Source organism: Phyllopteryx taeniolatus, chromosome 1, assembly GCF_024500385.1.
Source record: "Phyllopteryx taeniolatus isolate TA_2022b chromosome 1, UOR_Ptae_1.2, whole genome shotgun sequence".
NCBI classification, from domain to species: domain Eukaryota; kingdom Metazoa; phylum Chordata; class Actinopteri; order Syngnathiformes; family Syngnathidae; genus Phyllopteryx; species Phyllopteryx taeniolatus.
Genome location: NC_084502.1, coordinates 14266719 through 14279798, shown reverse-complemented (window position 1 = coordinate 14279798; position 13080 = coordinate 14266719). Strand labels below are relative to the sequence as shown.

At 45.3% G+C, this 13080-nt stretch overlaps 2 protein-coding genes across 2 annotated transcripts in view; both read left to right on the top strand.

Moving 5' to 3' along the window:
* Positions 1–2537, top strand: part of hoxc10a (homeobox C10a) — a 3554-nt gene extending 1017 nt beyond the window's left edge. Inside the window, exons 1-2 of the mRNA XM_061773967.1 lie at positions 1–168; positions 1678–2537. The exon at positions 1–168 is cut by the window's left edge and continues 1017 nt beyond it. Coding sequence (XP_061629951.1) covers positions 1–168; positions 1678–1952 — 443 coding nt within the window. The 3' untranslated portion in view covers positions 1953–2537. The remainder of the gene's footprint in view (positions 169–1677) is intronic.
* A 5451-nt stretch (positions 2538–7988) lies between these two features.
* Positions 7989–10271, top strand: hoxc9a (homeobox C9a). The gene is made up of 2 exons (XM_061773993.1): positions 7989–8743; positions 9538–10271. The coding sequence occupies exons 1-2, from the start codon at positions 8185–8187 to the stop codon at positions 9780–9782; spliced, it is 804 nt and encodes a 267-aa protein (XP_061629977.1). The 5' UTR covers positions 7989–8184; the 3' UTR covers positions 9783–10271.
* The last annotated feature ends 2809 nt before the right edge of the window (positions 10272–13080 follow it).

Sequence of the window (13080 nt, the reverse complement as noted above, 5' to 3'; positions counted from 1 at the left end):
ACCGGCAGCTCCCCTCCGGCTTCTCCCTCGCCCACTTGGCCGCGGCCGAACCGAGCTCGGGCCGGCAGACAGCAGGGGACGAGAGGCGGGTGGAAGTCGAGGCTCGGGGCAGGAAGCGCAAGGCCAAGAGTGACAGCTGCTCCGATGATTCCGATGTCCAATTCGAAGGTACACCCACATTTGACGGGATTTCACCACCCCCCCCCCCCCCAAAAAAACAACCCCCCCCCCCCCCCCCCCCAGACACACACACACACACAAACCCGGTCCCCCCTTGTAGAAGTGTAGAAGGGTAGCCCAACAATGCAGACGCCAGCCTCCCCCGGGCGGCCTGGGGGGCATTAGCACCTTTGCATTAAGCTGGCAATGCGAGAAAAAGCACTTATCGTGATATAAACACACGATCTCATTCGTTCACCTACGACCACTTTCACACTGTCATCAATTGCGCTGTCAACATCGAATGGCGACACCTTTAATATGATCAATTACCCCAAAAAACAAAAACAAAATATGACTGCCCTTTGGGGTTGTTGTTTTTTATTTATTTATTTTTGTATTTTTATTTTTAGGACTAAGGGAGGAAAAAAAAAACAAAAAAAAGCCACGGCCAACATCGTTGAAGAAGATTTTGTAAATCCATTTCCAGTGCTTGACTGCGCGCGGCCACGACGCCGTGTCCCATTCCCGCTTTCCAACATAATCATTGGACGTGAACGGCTCACTTCCGCACATGCAGCAGCACTTCACAAATGTTCTTCATTTCGCACACGCAACATCGGTGACAAATTAACAGGCTGTGTCCAAATGACCGATTAAGCTTGTTCTCATCATTCGCTTATTTATACTTCTATGCTGCTGCTATTGCTTAGTGTGTGTGTGTGTGTGTGTGTGTGTGTGTGTTTGCTACAGAAATACGTGCATGCGCCCTTCAACAATTTCGACCCTTTTTTTTCTCTCTCTCTTAAGCCTACATTTGTTTTATTTATATATTTTCTTGTTTTTTGGTTTTTAGAATGCAGCATCATTGCTCAACACATTTGGCCCCAGTGCACCAAAGTAATAAACCTTTATTAGTGTCTGAGGTCCACCACCGACAGTAAAATAACCACAATAAAGGCGCTTACGTGCTTCGTCGTAATTTGATCCAATTACACTCGAAGCAGAGGTAATTGAAGAAGGAAGTATGTTCACTTGTCAAAATGCAGTAAGGGCCCATCTCCAGGTACAACTACATTTAATTATCATTATTATTATTGATTTGGCTCGATTCCTATATAGCCACTCCTTGAGCACCATAATAATAATAATAATAATAATAATAATAATAATAGTGACAAAGCTGCTTCAAACACATTCCAAACTTTATCTAAGAGACGTAGGAATGCAAACACCCGCTAGCTCATGCTACAATTTAAAACAAAACCAAAACAAAAAACGAAATTTGAATGTCTCAAGCACGAGTATGATTATTACACTGAATGATATTTTGGATATACTCTCCAACTCATGTAATTTCTTTCTTTTTGTAAGGAAGTATTATTAATTTCCCCCCCCCCCTGGAAAATGTTGGTATAGACGGCTGATTATATTTTTGGAAAAATACAAAATGAGATCGATAGATCGACAGATTGGACTCATTGTCTCCGTTTGTTTCTGCCTGTGCACGCTGGGCAGATCCTTCCACGGGGAAGACCACCGGAAGCTGGTTGAAGGCCAAAAGCGGCCGGAAGAAGCGCTGTCCTTACACCAAGCACCAGACGCTGGAGCTGGAGAAGGAGTTCTTGTTCAATATGTATTTGTCCCGCGAGCGCCGCCTGGAGATCAGCCGGAGTATCAACCTGACCGACAGACAGGTCAAGATCTGGTTCCAGAACAGACGCATGAAGCTCAAGAAGCTCAGCAGGGAGAACCGCCATAGGGAGCATGGCGCCGTCTACCATTACGTCTAGAAACACAGTCACACGCACGCACACACACACACACACACACACACACACACTCACTGGTACACACACGCACACACTACCATTCATCCACTCCGTCTGGACACACGCATAGACACACGTACACGTGCACACAGGACGCGAAAGCACCAAATGACTCACTTGGATGAAGAAAAAGAAAAAGAAAAACACGGAAGATAATATCGTGTGAAAGAGAGAACGCTGTGTGTGGAAGACATGCACGCGTGCAGCTGTGCACGTGCGCGAGATGCCTACGTCGCTACGTCACGTCACGGCGCGGAGCGCGTCAAAACAATAGACACATGCAAGGGGGGGGGGGGGGGGGGGGGCAGTGGTTGCCCGACTTGTCCCTGGGAAGAAAAAAGAAAAAAATACAAAATACAAAATAAAAGTGAGAGAGTGCCGCTGAGAGCATCGGGCCGCTTTTCATAGAAGCGAGAGACCATAACCTTGATTTAAATATTATCCAGGTGACCACAGTAAGTCAAGGTCATAAAAATCTAATGTCAGCTTCGCCCAGGAAAGCGTTGGGGGTGGATTTTATGATCTGCAAATATAATGTGCCGCAGCAGTAAAGATGCGCTTAAAAAGGTGTGCGTGCGCGGAGGAGGGCGAATCCGCATGCACGGCGCCGGCCGCGAAGTGCACTCGCCTCACTTACGGAGGCTGCAGCCTGGAGAAAAAGGAAAAGGAAAAGATGGAGGAGAAAGAAAGATGGAGGATACGCGGCAGGCATGGACAGCGTGGGGTTGCAGCGCGTCAGTCCATCAAGGAGAGCACGTGGATAGGAGCAGGTCCAGGAGCAGGTCCAGGTCCAGGTCCAGGTAGGACTCTTGCTTTTTTTTTTTGTTTTGTTAATTCATTCAGGATATTCTTGTGCTTTATTGCGATGCTTTCTTTTTTCTTTTTCATTTCCTGTTTTGGGAGAGCGTGATTCATGTCCCAGCGGGTGTTTGCTGTTTGACAGCTGCGGACACACGCCCGCCTGTGTGTTGATGGACTTGTGTGTTGTATTTACTGTACGATGCACGCAGGCTCGGACGCTGTTCTGTGTATGCAATGTATGGATTGGATGATTTTTGGGGCGGTCGGATCGGAATGACCCCGGACGACGAGCGGTGTTAAGAAAGTAGGCTGTCTGCAGCCCACAGTGCAGCCTGGGCTGGTTTTGGTTTGCTATACTCGTCTTTGTCTTTGTGCCACTGGCTGTACCCCCCCCCCCCCACCCACACACACACCCCACACCCCCGTGTCGTGGATTTTGACTCCTTTTATCACGCAGCTGAAGCGTGGTTTAGGTAGTTTCATGTTGTTGGGCTTGGCTTCCTGACTCGGCAACAAGAAACTGCCTTGATTACGTCAGTTCGTCTTCATCAAGGGCACAATCCCCCCCTCCGAATGTGCCCCTTAAAAGGCACCCAGGTCCCCACAAATGGCATTGTAAAAAAAAGAATCTGTACAGCTGCAGTGTGTGTGTGTGTGTGTGTGTGTTCCTTCGCTGCTGCTTTTTTTTTTTTTGTGTGTTGTTGCATGTAGTAAACACACGTTGGTAAACAAAAGGCATCTGCCAATGAGAGTCGGATGCGTGCATGGCTGCTCGGATGGATAGACATGAAAAATCAATATGTCGGAGGCTTTCAATTCAAGTCGTGTGTTTTATGGACGCTTCGCGTTGGCATCGCGTGAGCGAAACGTTCCAAATCGGAACATTCACGTGTGCTTGTTGCCTAATTCTTTCCAGCAAACGTTGAATTCGTGACAGTCGTTTCTCTCCCATTCGACAATGTACATTTTGAACACATTATTGATGGATCATTTGTACTCGGTATAGAATTTCTTTCATTTCAAGCAATTGTCAGCGTTGCCTCATTTAATTACAATGTTGACCCGAGTGTGGGGAATCATAAATCCAACAAGAATAACATTCTATTTCTTTCTGTATACGTGTTAGCGTGCTGTAGCAAGAGTTGTCTATTTTTCTATTCTTTTCTTTAAAATATAAAATCATTTTAAAAAGTAATACAGCAAATAAAAATGTGTAATGCATCCAAATAAATTGGGCTCATGTAAAGCAATATGCGTACACTTTACACTCAAGTCATATCATCACCGCATTTACACGTTGATTTTCTTATGAAAGTACATTTACATAAAAAAATACAAATAAAGTGTTCTCCCCCCCCCCCCCCATTTACACATAAAGTCAGGCCGAGTATATCAAAACGTGTACTTCTTATTTTTCCAAATTTGCTCATATCTGTCCCCATCACCTCCCCCCCGTCTGTTTATTTACATCTCCACTAATCACATGGTCTCACTGTGATCTTTTGACTCTTTCCGACTGAATGCTCTCATGACCGCAGTCACGTGCATGGCCTACTTTTGTGTGTGTGTGTTCCTCCTTTATACTGCGATTGCCTTCGGATAGTGAGTACATGGCGTGAAGTCAGGAAAAAAAAAAAAAAAGGGGGCCCAAATAGGCGAGGAGTCCACGCATCAAGTAGTAAGCAGCGGCTTGTCGTGTCGTGTTTGTTGTGCTGTGTGCAGTTCGCCGTCGTGGGGGCTGCGGGGACCCGAGCGGTGTTTAGTGCCCCCTCACTCATCCGCTCTTGTTGTGTAGCCATAGAGAAATGTCCCTGGCGGCGGTGCAAGCTGCAAGCGGGGGGACAAGTCTGGAATCCAAAGTCACTTTCATTCAGTGCGCTGAATGGACGTCTTCTCCTGGAATGTATCAGTGACAAAGACTTTTACAGTTCACTGTAAAACCATATAAACATAAAGTCATTTTCTTTTCACTTTGTAGTGGCCCACAGGAAGTGAAGCCCCTCAGACGCTCACGTCCTCCTCGGGACACTTTAGCCGAGGTGAGACGGGAACAAAAAAAAAAAAAAAAAAAAAAAAAAGACACTGGAGCGCCAAGCAAGAGAACAACTTTAAACGCATTACAAATCGACGAGCGCACATTGACAACGTTTTAAAACGACATGCAACAAATGCCTTGAAAACTAAAAAAAAAAATGCACATCATATTTGCTGGAATCATTTTTGGCGCCTGAAAAAAAAAAAAAAAAAAAAAAAAAAAAAAAAGAACACAATTGATTCCAAATCACTAAACCGCTAGTCATGAAATATGTAAAGTAAAATTAATAATAATGGCGTGTGGTAGAGCGTGTTTGGAGCACACTTAAATGTACAAATGGATCGTACAATATGGTATAATGTGATGTGCTAACAAAATCACTTTCAAACACATCTCTCATTTCGACATGCATGAAGCTGTTTGGTGAATTGATAATATTCATCATCATCATCATCATCATAATAATATGAATAGGAATCATTTGGATTCTTTGGCCGGTCAATATAGTTGTGGTTTTAATAACGTTTATAATCTGCACAGCATAGTAGGCCACTATGAGCGCACACACGAAATCTTATTATTATTATTATTGTTATTTTTGTATTTATTATTATTATTATTATTATTATTATTATTATTTGTTTTTTTTTTTACTGTGCAATCACAAAGCAAGTCAAATGTTATATCCACGTGATGATCTCAAGTTGAATCTTGTTGTTGTCTTTCGCGCAGAGCCTCGTCTGAATAAAGAATGTTTTTTTGTTCATTTCATTTATCTCCGAAAAAAAAAAAGACGATGAAGATGACGACGATTGCATTAGCGGCTTACTAATTCGACCCCCCTACTTTCGTACCCTTGCGCTGTAACAAATTGTTGCACACAAGTCGAGTGATTATTAAAGGAGCAGAAATCAGTCCCATTTGAAACGCTCTTGCCGGGACGTTAAATAATATTGTGTTATTATGAGCTAGAATTCGGCTGCTATGGATGTACATGCAGACGGTTTCAATGCGGTGACATATTTCTCACGCAAGCAATATTTCCATTTCTTTCGCACTGCAGTTGCAACGTCGTATAGGCTTATTGTTTTGGATCACTGGATTCATTTTGATGGGAGTGCTTGGTGGCAAGATGGATGACAGACAATGCTTTTTTTTTTTTTTGGGGGGGGGAGATGCGTTTAATATTGAGCATCAGGCTTGAGCGGGATGCGAAACATGCGAAGCGCTTCGTCGGGGAACACATTTGCATATGGAACGTCATCTTGAATATTTGACATAAATACTGCTTATTTCACTCCACGTTTGATATGATACGAAATGATGCCGTATTAGTGATCGAATTGCAGACAATCCCAAAGGTAAGTGCAATATTATATAATATGCTGTTGAAATTAGAGGCAGACGTAGCCACAAAACAATAGGAAGGAGTGTAATTACACGCTCCTATGTGCACATATCACATGAGCAGTGAACACTTTCCACCGAGTTGAAATGACAGCAGCAGAATAAACAGACGAAGACCTTCAACCTGAAAAAGAAAAAGAAAAAAAAACAACCAAAAAAAAACAAAAAACCTTGAAAGTTCGACCTATTGAAGTTAGAGAGAATTTATAGTGCATACATCTGGTTAAACATTTGACTTCACTTGTACTCTCAGCCATGCTGTCTGGTCTTTTTACATTTCATGCTTGAATCTGAACTTTGTAACACACACAGCAACACCAAATGCAAAATACACAAGACGATTATTAAATGACATTATTTGTCCTTCTGGGCTCATTGGATATTTGAATATTTGCCTCTTTTTTTTGTGTGTGTGTGCCCAGTTGAAAATGAGGTGAACAGAATTCTCGCGGTTCGTTTTGGAGGATGCAATGAACTTCAATGCACATGCTTGAAATGAAATCTGATTTGCGTGCAGAAGTATTCAGCTTGTGTGGACTGAAAAAAAGAAAAGAAAAGAAAAACAGCAACCCCCCCCCCCCCCCCGCGACCCCAACCGCCCCCCTCCCTCTCCCCGAACTCTATCAGGCGCATCCTAGCACAAAATAATGTTGTTTTAGAAAAAAAAAAAAAAAAAAAAAAAGCACTTTGGGGTCCAACCCGAAGCCCTTGCATGCACAAGCAGAACCCGCGCATGCACCGACTGAAAGTCCATTTTAAACTGTGAGACGAAATGCTAAAATGAAACTTAATGACACCGTAAGTGTAATTGCAGCGTGTTCGCTTCCCAAGCCAATATTGTTGCGGGTCCCGCCAAGCGACAGTTTATTGCAGCATCAAGCAGCCAAATTAACATGATCCCCTTCTGAGAAGTTGTTGTTGGTTTTGGGGTTTTTTTTTTTCACATCCAACGAACCATTTTACCTTCTTTTTGAGCTGCAATGTCTTCGGCCTTTTGTGTGCGTGTATGTGCGTGCGCGCGCGCGCGCGCATAAGTATGTAGTGGCGTCCGTTTGATGTCAAGAGAGTGACTGGGATGCTGGCTTATTAACGACACGTTTATGAACAATCAAATGGTCGTCGTTAAAATTTATTGACAGACATGAAAACATGAACGGCCACAATGTGGAATATTGCCACACGAGTCGGCTGCCTAGCAACGATGTCGGGACCCTCTTCTCCCCTATGATTTCCCCGGATCCCCGTTTTAGGAAATGTCGTTGCAAAACGACGCAAACTTGATTGTGCACGTCCCGTGTCTGCCGTGAGAATTTCTCCCGTCTGTTTACAGCAACACCGTTCTCCTTGTAAAGAAATTAAACCACGTGTCGCAATTGCGACTTAAAAAAAGCGGGGGATGTTTGTGCGAAGAAACATGTTCAAGTTGCAATATTATCCACTGCAGGAGCACAGCAAGCCATAGAGGATTTTTTGTTGTTTTTTTTTTTTTTTTTTTTTTTTTTTTCCCCCAGCCAGCCAGACAGACAGAGATTGATGACATCGTCAAATAGTGCCGGGCTCAGTTTCAGACGCAGTGCGCGCATGTACATCTGCACTGCGACTGTACACAGATCCTCCAGTAGCACTCCCACGCCACATTCAATCCGAGCCGCAAAAAGCCCAGCAGACACAACAGTTGGGGTTGTGCCTCTCAAGACGTCCGCCGCCGCGAGGGAATGTTCCGAATTCGGGTGGAAGCGCAAGGCTATCCCGCGGGAAATGGCGCATTGATCCGCCGTACAATTTTTGTGGGGTAAATGCAGTCACGTGACGCGGGGGCAGCCAATCGGAGGCGGCGGAGCCCGGAGAAATAATTACCTGCCTTGATTGTTCTATGGCCAGATCAAAAAAAGTACACATACACTCCATATAATAATCGGATGCATGTAAAGGAGTCTGGGAAGCTTCGACATGTCGACCACGGGGGCCATAAGCAATTATTATGTGGACTCCCTGATCAGCCACGACACCGACGAGGTCTTCGCGGCGGCGGCGGCTGCGGCGGCGGCGGCGGCGGCGGCGGCGGCCGCGACTCGCTTCTCGGCGCCCGCCTCACACCCTTCCGGTCCACGTCCCACGTCCCTCGTCCCGGACTGCGGAGACTATCCGTCGTGTAGCTTCGCCCCCAAACCGGCGGTGTTCCCCACCTCGTGGGCACCCTCGCAGTCGTCGGTGGTGTACCATCCGTACAGCCACCAGGCTCACTTGGGCACAGACTCGCGCTACGTGCGCTCATGGCTGGAGCCCATCTCGGGCGCGGTGCCTTTCCACGGCTACCCGGGCAACGGCAGGCACTTCCCCGAGCACAGAGCCGGCGACTGCCTCGGGAGCACCGGGCGGACCTACACGGATTATCTGTACTGCTCATCGTCGGACATGCGGGACAGGACGCTGCAGAGTCTGCCGTCACCGGAATCCGAGCTGCTGGCTGCGGGGAAGCATAAAGAGGAGAAGCCAGAGCTCGATCCGAGTAAGTTCAAGCTCCTTTTACGGCCAGATTGGCGTTTTGCTGCTTGGAAGAACGTCGTCCATAAAGTCGAATTATACACTCGCCCCCCACCCCCCCCCACCCCCCCTTTCTACTGGCTCTATAGCGTTAGGAACTATAAAAGACAAACGCTCCTGGGCTAATAATACTGGGGCTATAAAAACCTCACGGGGTTGTAAACATGCTCTGTGCAAGAGCCGCAGGAAGATGGCGAATTTTGCAGCGGGGCAATCATACGAATGCACTCTTCTTTTTGAAATTGGATTGGAGAGAAAATGCTCCCTGTATTTTTTTTGGGGGGGTACTGCTCGGTGAACACATCTTGCAGCCATTTTAGGCCCAACATTATTGAAAGGGGGGAAGAAAACAAAAAACAAAACAAAAAGAGCCCAGTATTTTGTATTTTTTTTTACACTCAACAAAATGATTCCAAGCAATGCTAATTATTGGAAGATGAAGCGTTAACATTTCTTTTTTTTTTTTTCAATAAAAAAAAAAAAAAGACATTTGACAAGACTCATCCGTGCAACTTGAGGAATGTCACTGGATGAGTTTCGCCGAGGACCTGCTAAAAGCTTTGAACTGTGGGCTACTTTATGGGCTAATAAAGCGAATAAGCGCATTGAGCATTTTACGATGGTGTTACGCACAAGTTAAAGGGGACTCGGGAGCAAATCGGCGCATGCACAGAAGGACTTTGGAATTCAAATGACATTACGAGCGCACGCGACGCAGCGTTGCATGATTGTAAATATCATATTTGTTTTTCTTCACAGACAACCCGGTGGCCAACTGGATCCACGCGCGCTCCACCAGGAAGAAGCGGTGCCCTTACACAAAGTACCAGACTCTCGAACTGGAGAAGGAGTTCTTGTTCAATATGTACCTCACCAGGGACCGCCGCTATGAGGTGGCCCGGGTCCTCAACCTGACCGAGAGGCAGGTCAAAATCTGGTTCCAGAACCGGCGAATGAAGATGAAGAAAATGAACAAAGAGAAGAGCGACAGCAAGGCCAAATAATGTCGCCAAAGCCCCAACTGTCACGATCCGAACCACTATATAGACAGCACCCATGGAGCCAGACCCTCTCTCTCTCTCTCTCTCTCTCTTTATATTTATCATTTGCTCATTTTAGAGACTGTTTGATGCTTGTTATTTTTCTACGCAATTATGTGTCCTTGTCATTCAAAACAAAAAGCGAATTCAACATGTCTCATTGAAAAACATTGTTTTTTTTTGGAAGGGACATTATTCAAGTATTCAAGTAAAATGTGGACGTGTAATACTTACTTGCAATCCTTCTATGTTTCACACGTGCAGGTGTACTATTTTGTACCAGATCAAAAGATCTGCGATTGTCTGTCTTGTTTGTATTATTATTTTTTTTTTGTGTGTGTTTTTTTTTTTTTGTGATAGTTGTTGTGTATTGGACTGTAATAACCTGTGCGAATTTAAATGTAGATTGTAGATAGAGATCTGCAAATATAAACATGAGCACCCAAAAAACAATGGCGTTCTGTGTTGATTGTGAATTTGACGTGCGCGTGCACATGCACCGATAGCATGTCTGCACGCGCGTGCCTGGAAATCGAGAAATATATTTTACCTTCACGTGAAAGTTTCAGTTGAAGTGTCTGGAAAAATGGGTTAATGTGTGTGTGCTGCGAAATGCCCACATTGTGCAAATAAAAGGGCCACAAATGCTGCTAATGGGGGGGGGTTGCAGCTTTAGCCACGATTTAAATATTGCTGCTCACTATTACAAGTCTGCTAACCACAAAGTTGTCGAGTACTTTTTTTGCTCAAAGCTCCAATGAGGTTATCTTATAATAGGACTGCTGTAACTATTTCACTGAGCTCTCGTTTACGGCATAAAGTGTCGTGAATGTGCCACACAACATTTGCACGAGCAATGACAAACGTCCGCATGCAATTTAGACATTTCCCAGAATTCGTTCCCCCCCCCCCCCCCCCCTGCACATTTCCAACACCATTTGTCGCTGAAAGGGGCTGTAGTCTATTTATTCATGACGATTATTATGATTATTCTTATTTTAGTTTGATACGACGGCACCTCGAATGTGACAGTGAGCGTCGCATTTGCTTCCCGCCTTACATAGGAGCTAAATTGCCGTTTTGTAGTGGTGAACAATAAAGACAGGATGCTGCGCCCATTTCCAAAGCCCAATCCTGTGCATACGCACACAAACAAACAAACAAACAAACAAACAAACAAACAAAAGAGGGAGCCCCTTTTTACAACCCCACGCTGGAGCTCGCTTGTTTGTCTCAAATGCAGACCAACAAAGCAAACTCGAACGACTGGCTAGACGTCTGGCCTAAATGACTTTATGGTTTTAATGGACGGAGCTGCAGGACTCGTTCAAAGGAGCCATGCGCACCTTCAGTGGAACCTAGACCCCCCCCCCCCCCCCCCCCCCATCACAACCACAACCCCCTTCTCAGCGACCAGCTGCAATGCCCCCCCTCCCTCACTTGCACTTCATCATATGTGTGTGTTCTTTTAGGCAACCATTAGACGGGCAGTTGAAGAATAGACCACGGAGCAAATAACGAGGCCTAAATGCGTCACACACACAAAAACAACAACAACAACAACAACAACACTAAGATTCAAATGTGGATCATATTTGGAAAATCATGTTGCTTCATTCAAGTAAAATGGCGACGTACTGAGGTGATTAGAACAAATGGGGTCATTTTGTGGTCTCCGCCATAGAAGTTTTCTGATCGGTGAACTCAAGGCAGGTTGTTAAGTGCAGGCGGCCGCGCGGGCGCTAGATGGCGCTGTTGGTCCGCGCTGTGGACGTGCACGGCGTCCGAGTTCTCTTTGCGGCTTGTCTTGTAAAATGAAAGGAGGACAAAATGACAGCCATGGTCAGGGAGGACGCCAAAAGCAGGAATACACGGAGAGGATTGCTGTCCGAACATGATCGAAATACGTCTTTATGCGACATTCGGCGGCTGCTTTCCAACGCGATATCCATGTGTCATTCTTGAACGATCTCCTCGCAATTAGGAACGGCACCGGATTTATAGAGCAATTGAAAGACAACCCGTTTTTCCAAACGACTTTGATAATATAGCAATATTTGCATTGAGGAAGACAATGTTGTTTTTCTGGCCTCGAAAACACGTCGACCCGAAAATAAATCTATCAATTCGAAAAAAATGCTGGAAAAAAAAAAAAGAATGGAACCCGGAAAAATTAAATCGTCAATATTTCTAAATAGGACTCCAAAAATGAGAAATCTGTTTATAGTGCACAAATGCCCTTCAATAGAACCGGCTTAACTAATACTACTACTACTACTAATAATAATACTAATAATAATAACATTAATAATAACGACCTGATCGTAACACCTGCGTGTGCTTGTGTGCGTGTGTGTCCCGCGCGTGCGCGCGCGCGTGCGTGCGCTAGCAGCGGTGATTGGCAATCTGCATATTTATAGAGTGTGAAAGGTCTATAAATTCGCACAACGCGCCTTTCATATTTTACGACGATGTGCATAAAACGTTAGTGGGCCCCCCCCCCCCCCCCCCCACACACACACACACACACGCACACACACAAAAGCACACTGGCATATTGGGAAAGAGTGAAGGCACAGAGCCCAACGCGAGTGCTGATTGCGGCTAAACATCCAGTGTAAAATTTTATGAACTCTTCCACGCGAGGAGATTTATCCTCGGTGGCTTTTACGGGGTCATTGAGTGGCACCTACTATTCATAGGTCGTGTTTATATTTGCGTGTGTCGGTGTTTTACAGCGCAGGGCGCAAGTGTGCGCTGCCCCGCGTGGGCCCCCCTTCACTCGATGGCACAGCAGCGTGTGTATTCTTCAACAACTTCATTTACCGGTGCTTCTTTCGTGTTGTTGTTGTTGTTGTTGTTCGAGTGTATGAACGTATTCGTATGTATCGCTTCAGTGATTGTTAGGGTCCTACAGTTGGCTTTTTGGGCTTCTTGCGTTATTGTTACTTTGTGTATTCTTAGTGCGCCGTTTCGTGGAGCCTCTGAATTGTGTTGTTGTCTTGTCTGTTGTTGTCGTTTCTGGCGTGTTGCGTTGCACTGTTTGATTTTTTTGGTCGTCTTATTGCATCACCGACTCGTTGTGCTTTTGTTTGGTTGCTGTCTTCGTTGTTCCTTATTGACTGTCGCTTATGGACATTGTTATTGTGATTGTTATCGTTGCTCAGTCCAAAGGGCCCGGTGGAGGTCAAGTATAACGCTAAAATGCCATTTTATCCTTAATGGGCCATGATGAGCTGGTGCACCTTGAATTTATTTAGGG